Source organism: Protopterus annectens, chromosome 10.part0 (assembly GCF_019279795.1).
Source record: "Protopterus annectens isolate FY-2018-M chromosome 10.part0, PAN1.0, whole genome shotgun sequence".
In the NCBI taxonomy this organism is placed as follows: domain Eukaryota; kingdom Metazoa; phylum Chordata; order Ceratodontiformes; family Protopteridae; genus Protopterus; species Protopterus annectens.
In genome coordinates, this window is record NC_056744.1 from 1,010,969,142 (window position 1) to 1,010,992,897 (window position 23,756).

The 23,756-nt window shown below is 38.8% G+C and overlaps 1 protein-coding gene across 2 annotated transcripts in view; it reads right to left on the minus strand.

Moving 5' to 3' along the window:
* LOC122813452 (E3 ubiquitin-protein ligase HECTD3-like) overlaps nucleotides 1-23,756 on the minus strand; it is a 726,610-nt gene that overhangs the window by 346,641 nt on the left and 356,213 nt on the right. For both annotated transcript variants that reach the window (XM_044085768.1, XM_044085767.1), the window contains exon 8: nucleotides 16,898-17,072. In XM_044085768.1, the coding sequence (XP_043941703.1) occupies nucleotides 16,898-17,072 (175 nt within the window). The remainder of the gene's footprint in view (nucleotides 1-16,897; nucleotides 17,073-23,756) is intronic.

Genomic DNA, 23,756 nt, shown 5'->3' on the forward strand with positions numbered 1-23,756 from the left:
TCAGCTTGTCAACACTCCCTAACTCTTCATGCCTCTTATAAACCATCAGAACTTAGTGGCAGACAAACTCAGCAGATCCTGCACAGACCCTCCTGAGTTGAAACTCAGTTCAAAGGTATTCCAGAAATTGACCCAGATGTGGGGAATACCTCAAGTAGATTTGGTCACCTCCTTTCAAAACAGACAACTAGACAGGTTTCTGTTTCAGAAATCCTTGCAAGTAGATTGGAAGAATAGATGTTCTCTCATTCCCCTGATCAGGGATATTCCTATATGCTTCTCAATCCTTTCCAGTGATTTCCAAGGTACTTCTGAAGATTCAGAAAGATTTACCAAAAATCAATGTAGGGACTTACTTTTGGCTTAGGTCAAATTGATTCTTCCTTCTTATGGAATTGACTAAGGGTGATTACTATAAGCATCCTTATAGGTTGGATCTACTCACACAGGACAAGGGAAGTTTGATACAACCTGACATCAAGCAATTGCAACTGACTGCCTGTATGATTCCATTTTGATATCTTTTAGGAACCTTTTCATTAGGACATGCAGAAGAAAGCCTGCTACTAAAAAGTAATATTTTGGTAAATGGGAAGGATTTTCTAGTTGGTGTCCAGCCAATAACCAGAATCCTATTAGAGAGTTTGCATGCCTGGTGCTCAAATATTTGGGTGAGTTACTATCATCTGTCATTTTATATTCTTATATCAAAGTACCATTTCAGATTTTCTGCCCATGGCTCCCCCACTTTCATCCATGACTGTGGTCACACAATTTATGAAAGGGGTGTTACACATGAGAAACTCCCTCGCAAGCAAATACCTCCATCTTGGGATCTCAACTTATTTTGTGTAGAGTAACTGACTTTGTCACCTTTTGATCCTGGTGGATTTGGCTGAGTTGAAGTTTATTACCTGAAAAACTGTTCTACTTGTTTCTCTGCCATTTGCAAGGCTAGTATATAAGCTGTACTCTCATTGTGGGGGACTCTGGTTTTTGACATAGATAGGGTTACTCTGCAGACTAACTTCATATTCATGATTAAGGTTGTCACAGAGTTCACTCTGAATTAAGCCGTCAATTTCCCAGTTTTGTATCCAGATCCAATAAGCAAATGAGAATAGATTATTTATAACGTGGATGTTCACAGGCAACTTAGGTACAGCCTAGACAGAACCAAGTCCTTCAGGAAGGCTGACCAGTGGTTTATTTCTTATAGCTGGGCTAAGACATGTCAACCCCAGACTATGTCTAGATGGTTGTACTCTGCTATTGTGTTTTTTACTCCTACCATAGAAAAAAAATTCCAGGCACAGTTAGGACCCATGGCATATTGGAAAGGGGTGGACTCTAGAAGCATTCTCAAGGCAGCAACTCTGTCCTCCATCCATACATTTACAAAGTGCTAGAAACTGGATTCCTTTTCTAGATCCAGAGCAGGCTTTGCAATGACCATCCTCCAGGGTCTCCGGGTCCCTCATCTTTCCTCCTCTCAGGTTGGGTAAGGTTTGGTGATCTACCCATAGGTTACAGCAGCAGTAGTGAGAAAGATGAGCATAATACAGTTGTGTGAGTTGCACTCAAAGCTGGATCATGGTCAGATGGGGCCCTAGGGAGGAGAATGTACCAGGGAACCCCACCCCACAACCATTCTGGTGTCCCATTGTTTGTCTCCCCCCCCCCACTTACCATAAACACTGCTAAAAACTGTCAGCATGCATATTTTCTTCTTCTTTACTTTTGAAATGAAGGCAGAGATATGGATTAAATTTTAAACTTTTACTTTAAATATCCTTTGTTAACCAGGTTAGCTCCATTAGGCTAGTAATGTCTTTTCAGGGACAACTAGGGGAAACTTGGATAAGGGCATTAGAGAACTCTTCCCTACTGTTTTTGATAGCTCAGGTGGATGTAAGAGATCTCACAGTACCTAAAATTAACACAGACAGGTGGGACCTCAGTTTAACATGTCATCCAAAGAACGACACACTCAGGAGTGCAACACTCCAACTCCCCTTAAAGGGCACTGCAGTAGTAGCAATACATCTACGTGGTGTAGCAGTAGAATCCACTGTTTTTTGCACCAAAGTCAAGTATGCTACCTGTTTATGCTACTAACAGTGCTTTGAAATCCCATAGCAAAAACTCTGACAGCCATTTGCTAAACAACACAGTTGTGAGTTGAAAACAGACATAGCATGAGCAACAGTAAACCTCTCTTCCCTTGAAACTCACATTCCTTGAAAATACATTAAAACTCACATTCTCTAAAAATGCACTGAAACCCACATTCCTAAAAAATGTACTGAAACTCATATTCCTTGAAAATGACCCCAGTAGTTTTGAAGATTTTTTTCAATTAAGCAGTGAAAAAAAAAATGCATGAACCAATAAAAGACAAAATTACCCATTTTGACATGACTAAGTGAGCTGTCTGGTAGTTGGTGTAGAGGATTAAGGCCCAGGTACAGGGTTTGAGCCTGAGCAAGCTAGTCAACTAACCTGCCATACCTAACAATGGCATTACACACACACATAACTGGAATGATATGGTCATCTCCCAGACAGGTCCACGTTCCAGCATTCAATCTTTCAGTTCTGTGTGTAAAGGGAAAGCAGTTTAATGTGTGTTTGAAAAAGATGGAAGCAAGAAGTGAAGTTCTCCAAGTCAGACTACCGACCAGTCACGAATGGTGTCCCACAGGGTTCGGTCCTGGGTCGTCTCCTGTTTGGTATCTACTTCTCTGAAGTCCAGGCCAACACAAAGGGACTCTAGCTGACAAAGTTCACAGACAATTGCAAGTTGGGAGCTATTAACTCCCCAAGTGATGTTGACATCCTACAGAAAGGCCTCACTGAGACCAACGACTGGTGCCAAACCATGGCCTTAAGCTCAATGCCAAAAAATGTGTCATCATCCCCTTTGGGAAAAACCCAGTTCCCATGAATTACCACATCGATGGTAGTCCACTCAACACAGAAGGTGTTATAAGAGATCTGGGAACACAGGTTGACAGCAACCTCTATTTTGACCACCACATTGCCATTGTGGTCAGAAAGTCCTTCTATGTGGCACATCTCATTACTAAGAGTTTTGCATCCAGGAAGAAAGAGATCATTGTCTCCCTCTACTCTTCCCTCATTAGGCCAATCATCGAGTACAATGCCCCATTTGGCATGTATCTCACTAGACACCTGCAACAACTGGAGAGGCCATAAAAGTACCTCACAAAGAAGATCCTAGGCCTTAAACACTTGTCCTATATGGACAGACTAAAAAAACTCCAACTATTCTCTGTCTTATATCACCTACTTAGAGGCGATCCCTGCTTGACTTACAAAACCATGTCTGACCCAGCTGTTAGAAATACTACATATAAAGAAATCTCACTCCCTGCATACCACATGCTCCAGACACCTCAATCTTATTACCACAATCAGCAGAACATGCTAGAGGGACAGGTTCATAACCCAGAGACTGCCCATGCTATGGAATAGACTTCCCATACATGTCAAACAGAGCACCTCACTGGTCCTCTTCAAGAGGAATCTTGATGAGTAGATGGGAAATAGAAAATTCACCCTGGGGATCACTCCAGTAGCTCTACTTGACAGAGACCCTGGGAGCTAAGGTCAGGTGCGATGATGCCAGGGTAATCCTATGGGCTATGCTTGTAAAGGCTCCAGCGCCATTAGCCTACTACACACCTATGAACCAATGAACATGGATTTAAGTCTTGTGTTTAGTAGGCTAATGGTGCTGGAGCCTTTACAGCACCAGCGCCATTAGCCTACTACACACCTATGAACATGCATTTAAGTCTTGTGTGTTGTATGTCTTTGTGCTAAAGACATATGACACATGCATGGAGAGTGTGTCCTTATAGAAAAATGGATGTTAAAATTGTTTTGTTTTTTAATTAAAACTTAAATGTTGTGGCAGCCCCCACTGGGCCCTTCCAAGCCAGCAGGCCCTAGGCAACTGCCAAGGTTGCCTAGTGCTGCATACATCTCTGGTCACACTTATCCATAACATGTTCAATGTCTAAATTGCTCCAGTAGCTGCACCCACCCACCATTCATACGACTTTTATTGTTGAAGTTGTTGTTGTTGTTGTGGTTAGTTTTTGCATTGGTTGCTATAGTTGTGCTTAGTTTAGGATGAGTTTCATATTGTCTATTTTGGATAGAAATAGTCCTCAAGATTTTTGGTCACTCTGGCTATTGTTATATTTCCCTCCATAAGGGATTATCTTATAGACAGCCAAAGTAACTGTGTGTGTCTGTGTGAGTATGTGTGTGTGTGTGTGTGTGTGTGTGTGTGTGTGTGTGTGTGTGTGTGTGTGTGGGGGTTAAAACTTTGGGAAGCTGGCCAGGTACTGTATCTTTGGCAAGATACCACCCATAGGCTACTTTAGCAGTGAAGGATTTGAACATCTGCTGTTAAGGGTAAGTGCAACTTGCACAAATGTTACTTCTTTTATCTAAACTGTTCTATGACGCTTGCTTTCCACAACTGCTGCTGCAAACTAGAATGTGCAGGGTTAAGAAAACGGAATTCCATGCAGGTCTTCTTTCTAACAGAAATTTCCTCCATTGTAAAATTAACCATCTCCCAAATTAAACAAGCTTAAACAAAATTTTTATTTTGTTGTATGCAGATGTGAAACATTTAGTTTTCACAAATCTCTGTTTTTTTGTGCCGCAGATTGCAGGAAATTCATATTATTACAAAGATCTTTCAGAAATATGCACATCACCAAGCTATGACTGACCTTCTTTACCATGTATAAGGAAACTGTTCCATTCTGTTACATACTCATAACTCTGATGTATAGCTCTAATTTCACCAATAGATTAAATACCTTATTTCACATAACTATAATACCTCTTATTCTCATTATGTACTCCACGTTTGCATTTCAGTAATATAAAAATGCACATGCTTAGCAAATAAACAAGGAAAAAACATAACTGATTTTTCTGCCCCCTATATTATTTACTGAGAAATTGAATACATTTTGTGTGCTTAACAGATTTCTGTAAAAGTGAATTTACTTAGAAATATTGCCTTCATATTTTATATATTTTAATATATTTATATGCCAACTGAATAAATTAACATTTTCCATTATGAACAATTTTTAGACATGACCCTGCCTACAAATACAGGGATAAATTTAACAAGTATGTGTATGGACAGTTTATAGTAGCCAATTCAGCCAGCATGAATTTGAAAACCAGTGCACCAAAATACCCAAGTAGACACAGTGTGAACAAGCAGACTCCCCAAAGACAGGGAATAGAAGTGAGACTTGAACTCAAGATCCTAGATCTGTGAGGCAGAAAGCTTAACCAGTGGCCATTATGCTGCCCCAAATTCTTTTTACTGAATAAGGAGGTGTTATGAAGGATACTTATGTCTCTAATTATATAAATATATATCCATAATTATATTAAACTGCATTTTAGGTAATGAGATTGTAAGGATTTTGTATTTTAGGGAATAAATGCAAGCCCTTTGAATGATTACTGGAAACACTCTTAATACGAAAAGTAAAGAGAAAGGGCTGGCAGTCTCTTCTGATAACTAAGATTTTTTAAGGCTACTGATCTTTTTAGTTATGAATCTCCGAGGTCTCTCATGTCGTGTGACATGTTTAAACAAACACATGACAAAAGGTACATTAAATTCAATAATGGGTCTGATAAGATAAGACTTCTTTGGATTTAGAGGAGATACCTTTGGAAATTAGATGGACTAGGTTAAGGGCTTTCCAAACTACTGTAGAGCCATGATGGTCAGATAATAATGAATAATCTACAAGAGTGCCTAGATCGCTTACAACAGTGTCTGATTTGAGGGGTGCATCAAATACAGTATATGGTAAATGAAACTGTTTTGTTTACCAAAATGATCTGTGCTACATTTTCTTTTACATTTTATCTGAAACCATTGTTCCTCTACTAATTGTTAACATGGTCTAACCTATGATGGAGCAGTTGAGAGTCAGCTGAAGATCAAATAACAACAACCAATTAACAGTCATCTGCTAACTTAATTTAACATACTCCAGGAGTACTTGCTTGAAAGTTGGATAAATTGATGCTAAATAGGCTTGTCTGGATTTTTATATAGGTAGGACGTCTCATGAGTTACACAAAAGAATTTATGAACATAAGTAAGCAGTTCATACAGGTGATGATAGGAATGCTTTGAGTAGACATTTTAAAAATGTTTTTGGAAAGTCGATTTTAAGTTTTTGGTATTAGATGTAATTAGAAATGCTGATAGTTTGGTAATTGCAGAAGAAGAACTGGGGTGGTTAGAATATTCATGGCAAGTGAGACTAAATGCTTGCTTGCCCCCCAGTTTGAATAATCGTGAAGATTTTATGTATTTAAAACGCAAAGGGTTAAATCATTAATTCATTATAGTCAGGTGACTATTTTTATTTAATATAAGTATGAGTCATTAATTAATTACTTTCAGTCTGAAGAAGTCTCAGTGTAATGAAAGAGACAAAACCACTTACTGAAGGTTTTTTTTCAATAAACTGTATTCCTTGGTTTTAAAACGTTTTTTATTTATTACTACAGTGTAATTGATGTGGTTTGGACTCTCAAGAACAGGTACATAAATTTGAGGTCTATGGTCCCAAACTGTTCTTGTATTGCTACAGTGTGATTGATGTGACTTGGAGTCACAAGAACAGGTTCGTGAATTTGAGGCCTATGGTTCCAAACTGTTCTTGTATTACTACAATGTAATTGATGTGGTTTGGACTCACAAGAACAGGCACATGAATTTGAGGCCTATGGTCCCAAACTATGCTTGCCTGGCAGTTATAAAACACAGAATTTTTCCCAAGGAAGCTAGGCCAGAAAAGAAAAGGAGACACAGTTCTGTTTTTTATTGACTGCTTGCCTAGGTGAAGTAGTTAGAAATATGGACAGTCTGACATTGTATGTTGTTCTTGCTTTTATTATAATTTCTGTAATAATGCAGCATTGTTTGCGTAAAGGAAAATTGCAGATGAAATCATGTTAAACATCTCAAAGTATAAGAACATGCTGACATGTAACAGTCTTAAACTTCTGAATGGTAATTGCTTGATGTTGCTGTCAGTTTAAGAATATGACATGATTGGAAAGAATATCCAAGGTGCCGTGTAAACTGGTGAATACTTTGTTTCATGCATATAAATTTGTCTTATTACTTTGTCGTGTTAAATTCACATTATGTATAATCTCAATAGCTATCAAATTGAATTCTGAACATTCCAGCATTCCAGAAAATATATGGAGCACTTCAGCTATAATCCTAATGTCCTTGTCAGCTCTGCTTTGGAGAACAAATTACTGCATTACAGTACTTGAGAGACAACAGTTTAAGGCGTTAGAAGGAAATTAATTTAGAAAATGTTAACTACTGATTAGATCAATATCTATTTGTTTTGATTCTGATATTTTTAACTCCTTCATCTTCTGTCACTGGGTATCTTTTGGGTATCTTTTACCAGCATGTGCCTGCTAACAAATTCTATAAATAGAAAAATGTGGCATTTTATGCATGCAGATGACACCAGGGGAGAGATAGTCTGATAGCCATAATATCAGTACAGTATGATAACAGATAGCATGGATTTACCTGAGACCTTTTGTGTTCATTATACCTAGAGATAACATACATTGTACTGCAACAGACACCCCTGGGATATGCCATGTAGAATAGTGTTTCCTAGAGAGAACACTGTTAGCTTATAAGACAAATGATTACCACAGCATGGTGCTGGGGGATGCAAAAACTGTGGAAAAACTGGGAAAGTTTTGATTATATAAACCAGTTTGTCTGGTGTGACCACTATACTCAAACAGGGTACAATATCACCAATGTGTCAGGTCAAATGGCAAATACAAGATTAAAATCCCAGCTGTGGAAAGAGAAGCCAAAGAATATTTATATTAACAGCTGGAAATCTTGTGCTCTGTTAAGGGTAGGCCTCAGTCTCTTCTTAGGTAGTTAAGCCATTACAGGCTTAAACAAAAGTCATCATTCTCCACCTTGGTTCATGTTAGTTAAAGTGTAATTATGTTATCTTAAGTTAGTAGTTTCACATTATTAAAATTCTCTAAAACATATACCACAGGAAAAAAACACAAGTTGCATGTGATACTTGTTTGAGCCCACCAGGAGTAAAATTACATATCCTTCATGCCAGTTACAGTATCTGTTTGTTGTTTTTGGAAATTTTCAGTCCATATCCTAATGCCCGGATACTGCACAATTGTAATACCTCACCTGCATACAATTAGTTTATTAATGATGCTGCTTTTCAGGCTAGTGTAGAATGACAGTTAAGAGCTCCAGCCACTATATAGTTTCTGCCCCATGTCCTTCACTTCTGGGGCCTCTTCCAGGTGTTATTTTCCTGAACACTTTGGGAACATTTTTGGCAGTCATTTCAGCAAAGCAGGTCATCATTGTTGGATTCTGAAGCAATCAAGATGCAGAGTAGTGGTGGGTCCCACTGTTGTTTTAGTCCACCAGGTTTTATTTCATTTATCATAAGGTAGAATATCAAACCACTTTGCAGTTAAGCCATGAAAGTCATGAAAAAGGACAAATTATTATGTCAGGGATAAAAATCCAAAGGGAGATATTCTAGGGTGACTCTCTGTCACGGTTGCTCTTTTGCCTTTCCCTTAATCCATATCTGCTGACCTCACAAGACCCAAACATAGCAAAAGTTTGAAACATGAGGAGAATAAATCTAGGATGGCTTCCCTGCTTAGTCTAGCAGAAGCATATTGGCATCAAGCAGGACTGGAAATCAAATCAGAGGTAGATAAAAATCAGGTAGCAGCTGAATGCGCAAAAAAAACAAAAGAAAGAACATAAGGTGAAGGATCAGATGAGAAGGCAAGAAATGTGGAAAATGCATAAATATAGTTGAAAGTATAGTGAACTCCTGGAAGAACCTCATGTTGATCAGGATCAAACATAGGAATGGTTAAGAAGAGGCGAATTCAAACCAAAAGATGGAAGGTAAATATTGGTGGCACAAGATAGCGGGCTATGTACACCTTGATTTACAAAGTCCATTGAACATGTGAGAGAAACAGACAAATGTAGGTTTTGTAAAACAGAACTGGAAACAGTCGCACACATTGTTGCTGGTTGTGACATACTAATGACAGAAGGACTATATACTGAAATGTATAATAATGTGGCAAGACTGTTGCACTGGGGATTATGCAAACATTATGGTGCTGAAGTTGCTGAAAAACACTGGAAACATGAGCCACACAGCATCATAGAAAATGATGAAGTCTACATCCCATGGGATCACCCATTACCAACAGTTCAGAAGATAGATGCGAGAGAACCAGATGTAGTGGTCTGTGAAAAGACAAAAGTAGCAGTGATCATTAAATTCGCTACACCCATTGACTACAGTGTCTGGTGTACAGCGAGACACAAAGTCATAAAATATCAGGATTTGTAGGTAGAAATGAGAGCAATGTGGAAGAAAGATAACCAGACAGTTCCAGTAGTAGTAGGAGCAACGGGTCTTATAGAAAATAATCTACAATCATATTTAGATATGTTACCAATACATGTAACTCCATAAGAATTGCAGAAGGAGTCATTACTGGGCACATTGCGGATGCTGTGAAGAGCACTTCTGTCTGACATCAAAGATTGAAACAATACTAATTTCCTGAACTTTAATCGTACTTTTACTTAGGAATGGGGTCCATTCCCATGATGCTATTAGAAACCCAAAAGACATGGAGAAATTAAAAAGGTGACTAACCTCATGTCGATCAGGATTGAACACAGGAATGGTTAAGGAGAGGTGAATTTAAACAAAAAGACGAAAGGTTAATATTGGCAGACAAAGCTAGTGGACTACGTACATGCTGGTTTACAAAGTCCATTGAAGATGTGGGAGAAACAGACAAATGTAGGTTTTGTAAAACAGAATTGGAAACAGTCTCACATCTTGTTGCTGGTTGTTCTATACTAATGGCAGAAGGACTATATACTGAAAGGCATAATAATGTGGCAAGACTGTTGAATTGGGGATTATGCAAACATTATAATATTGAAATAGCTAAAAAACATTGGAAACATGAGCCACAAAGCACTAAAGTAAATGATGAATTTTATATCATATGGGACCACCCATTACCAACAGTTCAAAAATAGATGCAAGAAAACAAGATATAGCATTGATCATCGAAATTGCTATACCCAGTGACTACAGTGTCTTATGTACAGAAAGACACAAAGTCATAAAATACCAGGATTTGCAGGCAGAAATGAGAGCAATGTGGAAGAAGGATACCTAGACAGTTCAAATAGTAGTAGGTGCAATAGGTCTTGTAAAAAAGAATTTACAATTGTTCTTAGATATGTTACAGATACATGTAGCCCTGTATGAATTGCAGAAGAAGTCATTACTGGGCAAGTTGTGGGTCCTGCAAAGAGCACTTCTGGCTAACTTCAAAGACTGAAACAATACTAATTTCATGAACTTGACTCGTACTTTGACTTAGGAAGGGGGTCTCTTCCCACCATGGTATTAGAAACCTAAAAGACTTGGAGAAATTAAAAAGGAAAATAACATCTAAATGACATGGTGCCCGTCTGTTACTAGAAGTGTCATCTTACCTGCACTCATTATCAGATTCTTTTAGCAAACAGTCTCTCTCTTTCATGAGAGGTTCTTTAGCAGTCTAGACTTGTTTTAATAGACACACTGCCTCCATACCACAGGCCCTTCTTCCCCTTGTTTCACACCGATGACTCATGTTCAGGATTAAGAACAGATTGCTTTGAATGAGGTTGCTTGGGTGAAAAAAACAATACTACCACATTTTAGTTTTTGACCTGGGCCGGAATTGCAGGTTTTCCAGATTTTTGACAGCTATTGAAGAGAAGGTTAGCTGAGGTATGATTAGGCAGGGTTACTGTAATGTTATATTTGTGGACCAAACTCTATATCTTTGTGCCACTGCCTCATATGTGTGTGAAAAATAAAGTTTTCCACAATACAAACACTATCTCTGCAGGTACGGTAACTGCAAGGTTTTAAACCAACGTGTTCCAAAAAATAAAATGAGGAAACCAGCAGACTGTGGCAGATAAACAATATTTAATATAACTTACTTTTGGTTGTATGCAGACTCTTATGTATAAAGAACCAAACTGGAGGCATGCAGTATATTCCAAATGGCCAGATCACACCACAAAAATATATGGGACAAAATCAGCCCCTGTTAGAACATGTTGTGGGGTTGGTTAATAACCAATACTAAAGATAAACACAGCCTCTAGTCAACAATTTGGATGATATCCTTATGAAACAATGGATGGAGGCCCAACATAAGGCATCCATGAATTTTGTTGAAATTCTTGCTGGACACTACAAAGAATAATTGAGAGTGATATAGAGAATATCACCAAAATGTGTGAGAATGTTAAGGTTTTTGAGGGCCAGTTAGTATACAATGCATGCCTCATGAAACTCACTCAGGACCTGCTGAATCTTAAGGAACAGCTGAAGGATAGGAAGAAAAAGAAATTTCTTCGTGACCTAGCTGATTATGATGGGGGGATCCCTTTACCAAAGAGAAGGACAAACAGGTCCGATTTTCACAACCCTATGGGAATGTTTCTAAGAGGAAATGTCCTAGATCTATACTTAGGAAGGCCTCAGTGTCTAGTTATGACACCTCTGGGGAGGACTCATCTTTGGCTTTGGAGCCGGACATATCTTGTTCCACAGGCTCTCCAGTACCGAAGAGAAGCAATTCTAGTGGTCCTTTAGATCTGCACAAAGGCGGGGGGCAGGAAACATAGATCAGGTAGACAATATGGAGGGTCTGTTAAAGATGTTTGTACAGAAACAATAAATCAAAAAGTTTTGAATATATCATCTTATTCTCTTTCAGCCACTGAGATTGGTATTTTGAATAAAGGAATATCTTTTATACCTGTTTTTTTTTGTGTCCAAGGAAAGTTTTGTGAATGATATTACAGCATTCTGCAGACACCTTAACTTAAAGTTATTCTTTCAGGGAAGAGACACTTCTGACTTTCGGGAAGAATTTAGATATTATAGAGCCACATTTATGCCACCGATGCACCATAACATCCTTATGTTTCAAAATTCCATTCTTAAGGACTTGCATTTTTACTCCAGGGAGACTAGGGCTATATCCAGTAATATCTCTAAGATCGAGATGGAAGCAATTTCCAAACTAGCTAACAATCATCAACTGGTCATATTGATGGCTGATAAAGGAGGGGTGGTTGTTGTCCAAGACTGGACACAATACGATACTGAAGCACTCAGGCAGCTTTCTGATGGGCGGTATTATTTACACTGAACACTTAATCCGACTCCTCTCTTCAAAAAACAGATTGATGAATTTCTATCCCTAGCAAAGGAGGAGGGAATTATTACAGATACTATTATGTATCAACTTATGCTATCTGACCCCAGTAACCAATATATCTATTTTCTCCCCAAGATTCACAAAGACCTTCGAAATCCCCCGGGTAGGCCCATTGTTTCTAGGAGGGGCTCTTTAACTGAACCGTTGTCCCAATTTCTAACTATACATCTAAAACCATTACTCAAATGGGTACGGGCCCGATTACGGGACACGACAGAATTTCTTCAGGTCATCTCTGAAATGCAGCTTGAGCCGGGTTGGTTACTTTGTACTTTGGATGTTACAGCATTATATACTAACATCCCCCACTGGGCTGGGATTGATACTTTGGAATATTGGCTGTAAAAATCTGGATTATACCAACCTGGCTTTAATACATTTCTGATTTGTCTTGCCGAGCATATTTTCACTAAGAATGTCTTTTTCTATCAAGATAAATGTTACCTCCAGATTCAAGGTACGGCTATGGGGGCTTCATTTGCCCCTATTTATGCCGATTTATTTATGGCTTACATTGAGGAGCAAATAATTTATGATAGTTCACATAATCTGTTTCTGGAGGAAATTGATATCTGGAAAAGATATTTGGATGATTGCTGGATGGTGTGGAGATCGGATGTGGATTGCTTGCAGGAATATGTCAGCTATCTTAATGAGAACAAATGGAGGGTGCACTTTACAGTAAACTATGACATGGATTGGATTACTTTCCTGGATGTCTTGGTGACCAGGGGTCATGACAACACTTTAACATCTGAGGTTTACTGGAAGTTCCTAGAATACAATTCCCTTCTCCATGCCACCAGCTAGCATCCTCCACATATCTGTAAAAACATCTCAAAGTCTCAATTTATGAGAGTTAAACGTATATGCTCGGACAACAATAATTATCTGCATTTTAGAGATGACCTCATTACTAGATTCAGAAACAGAGGGTATAAGGTGGGTTATGTTATGCAGGCCAAGAATAAGGTGGACAATATGGATATAGACAGTCTTCTACAGTATAAGGATAAGAGAGGTGATGAATAATCTACCATACATTTTGTTACAACATATGGCAGGAACGCTGAAGTACTTATGGGCAGTGTCCAGTGCCATTGGAACATGCTGTTGGCGGATAACAAACTCTGAACTCTTGGAAAGTAGATGCCATTTCTCTTTTAGGAAGGGCAAAAGTCTGTGCTTCTACTTTAATCATTATAAACATGGGACCTACCATAAGAAGGAATATGTTCAAACTACACTCCTGGGAGATCAAATAGTTGGCTGTTTCCCTTGTGCTCATTGTACTTGCTGCCCTAGGATTGTGAAGACTAAGTCCTTTAGCAGTAAAAATACCAGTCAGCTTTATAACATCTAATTTTTTGCTAATTGTCAAACAGATTGGGTGATATATCTGGCCACGTGTAACTGTTCAGCTTTCTATATTGGTCAGACCTCACGATCTGTCAAATTCAGGATTTCCGAGCATTTTTGTGGTATTAAACATCAAAAAATTGTTACTGCATTATACAAACACACCACAATACATAAAAATGCCTTTTTTCAATTTTACCATTATTGATCGAATTTTGGGTATGAGATCCAATAAGACAGGCTGACATCAAATACTAAACAGAAAAGAGAAAAAATGGATTATTAAGCTGGGGGGGGGGGTTTGTTGGCTCCTGGACTAAATGAGCACGTGTTTATGCCAATTTAGTACTGATTATATAAGGAGTTTGTTGTATACAAGATTTTTATACTGATGAAGGCTATGTGATTTGTCAAGCCGAAACCGGTTTGTTTTCCTATATTTTCACATATGCTTTTTAGCATGATTTTCTGTTTTTTATATATGTTTCCTAGTAACATATATTAAATATTGTTTATCTGCCACAGTCTGCTGGTTTCCTCATTTTGTTTTTTAAAAATAAAGTTTTGCCAAGAAGTAATTGTTGGAATGCTACATATTTCTTACTATTTTAATAACTGCATACTTAATCAAGTTACAGTTATGCAGTGAAATGTTTGTAGCCTGCCATGAGGTTGGGTGACCTTTGTCCAGGTTATATAAAATGACAGGCCACAAGGGCAACTCCTCCTGCCTCCAGACTTGTCCACATACCTCTCAGCCTTTTAGTGCAAGAAATCTGGACAAAGCCTAAAATAATGGGGTACAGATGCCCAAAAATACAGACAGATTTTAAATATTGATCTTATAAACTTAGAAATATGTTAGAATAACAAGATTTGTGTTGGCATGTGTGAAGACTGGTAGAGGTGGGTGAAGGCTGCCAGCCTAGTCAAACAGAATTTGGTACATAATTCTATCATTTGTAAATACTATCAAATGTTGAACTTAAAACAATGTGGCAACATTGCCATCTGCTGTAAAGAAAGCTAAGTCAAGAATTTCTTGTTGGTCCTTTGAAATTAAAATTATTTCATGACTGCCTTTGATGTTTACAAGTCGGCTCCAATCCAGCTAGATGAAGGCTTCCTGCCTATTGTTTTAAGGCTAAAGTTAATTACCAGAATTTACATGTGGAATGTCCTTTATTGCTCTAAGTGTAAAAGAATGTAAATGCAGTTTCTGTCAGCCTGTGAACACCAGGAAAGTGTAGGAGAACTGCAGTTTCAATTTAAACAGTGAGAACCAGAGATTATTAAGCATTTTTGACTTGACTATCCAACTCACAGCGCTCTGCCTTGCTCTATAAGTAAGTTATTTTAGAAGTGTGTTTTCTTTTAGGAATAACTAGAAATTAGAAAAATTAGACTAAGTGTTTTTCTGTGATATCAGAACTGTACTATTGATTTATTTTAAGTATTTTTGTGTGATCTCTGAACTCTTGTCTAGCACCATGTAGTAGAAAGCATTGTCTTGTGGTTTTAATAATTTATTATTAAATATTTAAAACCTTTCAACTGTGGCTGGTTTTGTGCAGAGATAATTTAAGCTCTTTAGAGTACTTGTATGCCTTTGGTAAAATTGTACAAAACCACTCCTATAGCTTTAGCCCTGGGCTATACTACCAATTGGATAATCATATTGCACAGTAATAATTGGACACTCTTTTAAGGGCCTTTGAGTAGCTGATAAGTTATTAGCTGGGTGGTGGCAGTAATTACTACTGTATAGTCTGGGTAAAATGGGCACAGCTGGAGAACCTATGCCAGCCTTCCCCAGGAGTGTCTGTGTGGTTGAATGAACTTATCTCAAATTGTATGTGTGTGTCAGTTACTTGGGCAGGGACACAAAGCACTGGTTGGACAGAGAGGGTGCTGGAGATTTTAGCTTGCCCAGCTAGGCTGAGATCTGGACCCTGAAGCTGTGCCAGTGGGGAGTCTTATTGGGGTCCTGGGGAGCAAGGGAGCAACCAGCCCCAGACTAACTGTGATCTCTGTGTGCTCTTAAGGGAAATTTCACTTTACTGTGTGTATTTGTTATCCTTTCCTCGTATATGAGATGCCCTCTCTGGTGTTAGTGGTGAGGATTGAGGCTCCTTGATTGCTGGGCCAGGGCTCGGGCATCACAGCATGCATTATCTGAAGGAAATGAAGTCTGAAACTGAAATGTATATCATTTTTAGTGACTGCAATCCACAGTGGTTTGCCAATAACCACAGATTTTATGAGGAATAAACCAAAAATATGATGCAAAAATCTGGAAATTCTGTGAAAATCTGGACAGTTGAGAGGTTTGCTTGCCTAGCTCTCACATCTAACAAGTATATCATGCAAGACTTTACATAATTTTATACAGAAAGGGTCCCTTGCTTAATACCTAGGCAATTAAGCATACCATATTGGTATTCACAGACACACAGAGACAGACATACACAAACACTCACACAGACACACAGAAGGCAACAGTATAAGTCCTATAGTGTCTCTGGAGGGTCTATATCCAATAAATGAAAATGCAATCTCTTGAGCGCTTATATGAACGAATAATCATAACTTCAAAATTTGTATTGTGGGGGGCTGTGCCCCCCACACCCCTCGCTAAATATATATTCCTACTCCGAGGTCGCACTACAGTGAGAAAAGGGCAAGTATCCCACTCTTCACTGTACTGCAATCCCAAAATACCACTTCCGATGTTATGATTATTCACTCATATGAGCGTTCGAGAGATTGCATTTTCGTTTATCTAAAGTAGACCCTCTCTGGATGGGGATGATAGAGGTCCAATGGACATAACGTTCTGAGAGCTGAATGAGATTAATATAAATGCATACAAAAATGAGTCAACATTTTCATGACTAGTGTACAACTTGATGTATATTAAGTATGTTACTTTTATTTATCCTCAACCACAAAATGGATGATAATCAATGATTGCTGTAATCAAAGCTTTCGTCAAACTGCTTAACTTAGCAAAATTTGTAAACATTTTTATTACCCCACCTGACAATAAAGTTCTTTATTACCTTACCTGAGAATAACAATTGCCCGCCGGTACAACACATCTGGTTCAACTCCTGCAAGTCTTGGATAACGGATAAGGTTAGATGATTGGAACATATCCACATTCAAATCCACACCCATTCCAACATTTAGTGTTTGAGGTATAATCTTCAGTCCCCTGATTCGGGTATCCATTCCACCACCTAGAATGTATAAAAACATTTAGTTCAAAGAAAAGTGTTGGCATTTTGTTTTCCATTGCTATTAACACTGCTACAAAATATCTACTATCAGTGTAAGTCTATTGTAATTAGTGTGCTGAAAGCTATACTTACAAGCCACATTATTGTGCCATTGATTCACACTAAGCAAGAGCTGAATTCAAGGAATGTTTGGAGAAATGGAAGTTGCTCATATTATTTTGGGTCCAGATTTAGACCATTTGAATTTTATAATACCACACGAAAGAAGACTCTGTTGCAACTTTTGTAAAAATTTCATTTGAATTTTATGTTTAAAAACATTAACCCTTTGCATGTGTGTGTGTGTGTGTGTGTGTGTGTGTGTGTGTGTGTGTGTGTGTGTGTGTGTGTGTGTGTGTGTGGTGGCTGATATGTACTCACATATATGTGTATATCTGCACATATCTATATAGCATATCAAGGATAGGGTGAATGGTGGAGCCGCCCAAGCACAAAGTGTTAGGGGCACAATAAGGAAATGCAGTTCCTACATTCTTTTTTGTATACCAGCATTTATGAATCCCAGTAAAGAAAATCACTTCAGTGCTTCATGTGTGTATTAAGCTGTAACAAGTCAATATACACTTGTTACAGTTTTAAAAAGGGAGTTTTTGATCTTCTATTGAAAAGCTGGGGTGTGGTGGGTCGGGATACATCTGTAGCTCATATACATCAAAGTTTGGGAACTTAGAACAGTTTGAATGGAGATTGCAGTACATTGTGAAATGGGAAATTTGCCCTTTTCCTCAATGTAGTGTGATCTCGGGGTTGGTATATTTAATTTGCAGAGAGTGTAGTGTTGCTTTTATTTTTTTTTAAATGTTCAGTTCCAAAACTTCAATCATATGGTCTCTGACATACGAATTTCAAAGTTTTGGAACTTTGATAATCTGACCATACCTCTCAACTTCTAAGTGCAAGAAATCTGGACAAAGCCTGAGAAAACGGGGGGACAAATGCCCAGAAATAGGAACCGATTTCAAATATTGCTCTTATAAACTTAGAAAGTTGTTAAAGTGAAAGGGTTTATGTTGACATACATTTTCTGAAGGATTTGAAATCTGAAACTCAAATGCATGTCATTATTTGGTGACTTCATTCCACAGAGCATCCAAGTGATTTGGCAGACAAGCACAAATTTTATGAGGAACAGACCAAAATATGAGGCAAAAATCTGGACATTCTGTGAATATCTGGACAGTTGAGAGGTATGAATCTGACATAAACCTACATATACTGACATCGCCAAAATTAGAGATGTCCGAATCCCAAATTACCGAGACCAGAAGTCTGAAATGCCACTTGAATGAAAGATCAATATGCTGAAAGACACACCACCAAAACAGGTAACATGGAGTGTCTGTAGGTGTAGATGGACAGAGCAGTACAGTGATGATTGGGAAATATACCCTTTCTATCAGTGTAGTGTGATTTTAGAGTTGGTATATATAATTAGCGGGGGGTGTGGAGAAAATGTTGTAGGGTATGTTGTACTGTTGGTGTTTTGTGTACTGTGTTGTTTCAGTGGTGTGTCTTTTGACATACCAATCTTTCATTCAAGTGGTGTTTCAGACTTTGGACCTCTCGGTAATTTGGAATTCGGACATCTCTAATTTTGGCGATGTCACTATGATCCATATACATACACACACACACACACACACATACACACACACACACACACACACACACACACACACACACACACACACACACACACATATAAATATATATATATAGGTCTACCTGATAATGCTGAAAGCTCAGAAGAATGACAACAAGATAACCGACACTGGAAGATCGACAACGGAGAAGACCGAAAGTTGAAAATCCCGACGCTGAGAACACTGACATGTAAAGGTAAGTGTATGATAGGGATGGACATTAGGGTCAGGGTGCGGGTAAGGTAAGTGTGTGATAGTGACAGACTTAAGGGTTAGGGGAAGATTAAGTGAGTTAGGGTTAGGGTGCGGGTAAGGTTAGTGTGCGATAGTGACAGACTTAAGGGTTAGGGGCGGATTAAGTGAGTTAGGGTTAGGGTGCGGGTAAGGTAAATGTGCGATAGTGATGGACCTTAGGGTTAGGGTTTGGGTTAAGGTTAGTGCATAGATAACTGTGCATGTAAGGTTTAGTGTAGGTTTGTAAGGTTGTTGGTGTGCTTGTGTTGTGTGTGTGTTTTTCGGAAAAGGTCTTTGTTTTGTTGATTGTCAGGATTGTGGTTTGTTGGGCATGTGAAGTTTCGTGTTTTTGACCTTTCAGTTTTGTGGTGTCGGTTATTTCGTTGTCAGTGTTTTGGTGTGTCGGTGTTATCAGGTGGACCCATATATATGGACACACACACACACACACACACACACACACACACACACACACACACACACACACACACACACACACACACACACACACACACACACACACACACACACACACACACACAAACACGTATATATGCAAACATAAACTTCCAGTGAAAAAGCTAAGCATCGATCCACCAATGATCAACACCTAACAGTTGCAAAATAACGATAGATCCATAAATAACTGAGAAAACAATAAAATGTGATGTTCTTTTCAGAAGGCAATCCATCTCCATCCTACATACCCTGATAATTATATATACCAACTCCGAGATCACGGTATAGGTTGGAAAGGGCATATTTCTCAATCTCCACTGTATAACGATAGCAATGTCATTTTGAAAAAGCTGGCACAGTTCCTTCAGCTGATTTTTGATCAACTGAACCAGCTTTTTCATTCATCAGTGAAAGCACACATTGACCAGAAGTACTTCTCCCATACTGCATTTGATTTAGACGAGATGATGTTCATTTCAGACAGGAATTTGATGCTCATTTTATTGATTCTTGTTCACTGAAGTATTACGCAGTATGGAATTGTAGTTTAAATTGTGAAGGTGTGTGTGTGTGTGTGTGTGTGTGTGTGTGTGTGTGTGTGTGTGTGTGTGTGTGTGTGTGTGTGTGTGTGTGTGTGTGTGTGCATCTGTTTCCATCTCATTCATTTCATGTTTGAAAGCCTGGATGTTACTATATCCTGTTGTGGACTGGAAGAACACTTGCACACTTCCAGTGTTCATACATCTCCCTCAAAGCTGAGGATCTGCTGAACAGTTCTGTTAGAAAACATATCAACACTTTGGACAAATTCTTGAAATTTCTGAGATGTATACTATCCAGTTCCTTTGTTTTATCCTCCATGACTGTACTGCACACCAGGTAGCTTCCATTCTACCTGACCCTGGTCATTCATCCCATCACAGCAGCTCTGGCCTTCATCCTCCTCCTTCTTTTCATTTATGAGCTCTGCTTTCCTTACCTTTAGTAAAGATTCAAACAAATTTGTTTAGAATATCTACTTTTTTGTCCTTCTTCCTCAAATTTGTTACCTATTTTCAGTTTCACTCTTCCATATGGCAACTTTTCTTTTTTACCCTTAGTGTATAAAACAGCCCACTTTTTGCAGCTTTTATTATCAGACCACTTCTACACCTGTCTTGTGCCTTCTGACCTCCTTGAATGCTTTCATTCTAGTTTCTTTACATTTCTATGTCACAGTAACATTGTTTTTTTAAAACTATGAATAATGGGATGAGACACAACACAGAGTGCTGCCATTTTCATCAGTCTTACCTTCAGGCTGAGCAGATGTGTGGAGGAAACTAGGCCGCATGATACATATACTTGACTCTGAATGGGACTAAGGGCTTGCTGGTGGTGAGTGGACAACCAGAACTACCACTCTTCCCCTCCCAGGGTGGGCAAACTGGTGCTAGACACTCACTCTCACTGTCCCCCAACTGGGCCCCTCAGTGTTCAAGGCTGTTATTCAAAGTCAGGGTGCCAGGGTTATAGTAAACTCTTTATCCTTCTATACCACAGAGATAGGTAGAACTGTATCAATATGTAGACAGCTTTCTGAATAGTCTTCTAATTCCTGAATACTTAAGAGAAGTTTGTGGTGTGTAACACTGATGTGACTTTACAAGGAACATCTTCCTTACATAGTTTTCTCAACAGGTCAGTTGAGCACTCCCCTTTAGAATTTTTACTTGGACACCACCTGCATAGCTCTCTGGAAACATCACTGAATCCTCTGCATTTTTCAGGGCCATCATGAACTTAGCCCCTGTATTATGCACAGTTGTTGCTAAGACATATTCATTTTGAACAGATGTCTCTGGTTCCTTCTAAACTGTTTTCCATCTAAGGTATGAACACACACTGAATAGTCTTGGTTGTTCACACTGGGTTGAATGCTTCTCTGTGGGATCCTGCTGAATTCTCTCTTAACTTCCCTTCTTTTAGGGGTGACATAGACTTTGCACATTGATCATAACATAATTTTTCTCACAAATTATTCTGTTTCAATCTGTCTTAAGCTTGAATTTGTTTCTTAGGAGTCAATAAAGATGCAGATATAGAAGTTATCCATTTAAATCTACATCCAGTCCCTCAGTAAAGATGCAGATATAGAAGTTATCCATTTAAATCTATATACAGTCCCTCAGTAAATATGCAGATATAGAAGTTATCCAGTTAAATTTATATACAGTCCCTCAGTAAACGATAAGGTGATATTCTGCAACTGGGTTGCCAACTGGCTCACTGACAGAGCCCACACTGTAAAATTTGGAGATTCCAAATCTGACCTCAAAGCAGTGACAAGTGGAGTACCACAGGGTTCCAACCTGGGACCTCTCCTGATTGGTATCTACTTCTCTGAAGTACAGGCTAACACAGAAGGCCTCTGGCTAATGAAGTTCGCAGATTACTGCAAACTAGGAGCCGTAGTCAAGTCCCCAAATGATGTGGACATCCTACAGAAGGGCCTTGCTGAGACAGATGCCTGGTGTCAGAGCCATGGCCTCAAGCTCAATGCCAAAAAGTGCAGTGTCATCCCCTTTGGTAAAAACTCTGTACCCATGAACTACCACATAGGCAGCAATCTACTTAACACCAAATGCGTGATAAGAGACCTTGGGACCCAGGTGGACAGTAGTCTCTCCTTTGATAGTCACATCACCACAGTAGTCAGGAAGTCCTTCTATGTGGCACACCTCATCATAAAGGGGTTCTCATCCAGGAAAAAAGAGATCATTGTTCCCCTCTACTAGACACTCATTAGAACCACTATAGAGTACAACGCCCCTTTTGGAATGTACCTCACAAGACATCTGCAACAGCTGGAAAGGCCACAGAAGTACCCCACAAAGAGGATTACTGGCCTGAAATAAATGCCCTACATTGACTTGCCTCAAAAAACTCCATCTTTATTCTGTAGCATATCGCCTACTCCGAGGTGATCTCTGCCTAACATATAAAGCTATGTCAAACCCAGAGCTGTTGGACATGTTACACCTAAAGAAATCCCAATCCCTCTGAGCTACACGCTCTAGGGACCTAAGCCTTGTCACCACAATAAACAGGACATGCTGGAGGATAGATTCCTGTCCCAGAGACTTCCCATACTCAGGAACAGGCTACCCATCTATGTCAATCAAAGTTCTGCATTAGCACTCTTCAAGAAAAATCTTGATGAATGGATGGGAAATAGGAAATACACCCAGGGATCACTTCTGTGTCTCTGCTCGACAGTGGCACAAGAAAATAACTTTCTTGGGTGGCGTAAGCCAGGGAACCTTGTTGGCTAGGCTTACGTAGGCCCTTGGGCCGATAGCCTAGTACCTAGAACCTATGAACTTTGCACTGAAGTAATTTTATATTCCAATAAAGCTAAATGGCAGTAGATGTAACAGTCACTGTTAATGCTCTTCAGCTTCCTCATGAGGTTTTTCTCATTCTATTCTGTCTTTAAGACTTGATCTTTAGATTTCCCATTGTACTGGAAGTCCTGCGTTTATTGTGATTTAAAAGCTTGTTTTTTTCACATATTGTACTTATTTGACTGCCTACACTTTTAAAAAGTTGTTTTTTTGTCTAAATAATTTGTTTAACTGTTGTAGGCTACACACTAAAGTGTGATAGCCTTTTCTGCTGTTTTAAGTGTATTTTTTACTGTTTTTGGCTTATCTTTTCAAAAATAAAAAAACAAAAAAAAAATTTCCTTGTTTCCCGCCTTTCCAAGCTAGTATTTTCTGTGAACTACTGGAAAACTGATTGATTTGCTTTGAGCTGCAGAATTGGAATCTATTTCAAACTAAGTACACTTTTTGCAACTTAATTTGCGCTGTGGTGTATTTATACACTTGCCTATTATTTATAGTGGTGCTGTATTATTTCTGTCTCTTGTTGTCTCCACTGTGTTTCTTCCACCCACCCATCCTTCCTGTTCTTGTGTTGGTGTTAATTGGTGGCTTTGAAACTGCCCGCCTCTCTTGTAAGTTTGAATTTGGATACTCCTTCTGGGCCTATCTCATTTGCTCACTCAAATGAGTGCAGTGAGATAATATTCTGATTTCAGGCACTCCTACTGTGTACAAAGAGAGCATTTGAGAAGGACAACCCCTGTAACCTCTTAATCCTGATATATATATAAGCCTTTGTGTTGGAGTGCAGCCTTCTAGCTTATCAGTGGGAGTGGTAAGTACTAGGCAGCCTGTCTACCATAAGAGGAGTGGTTCTTGGCCCAGGAATTGTAGTTTATTGACCATTCAGGAAGTTGTCC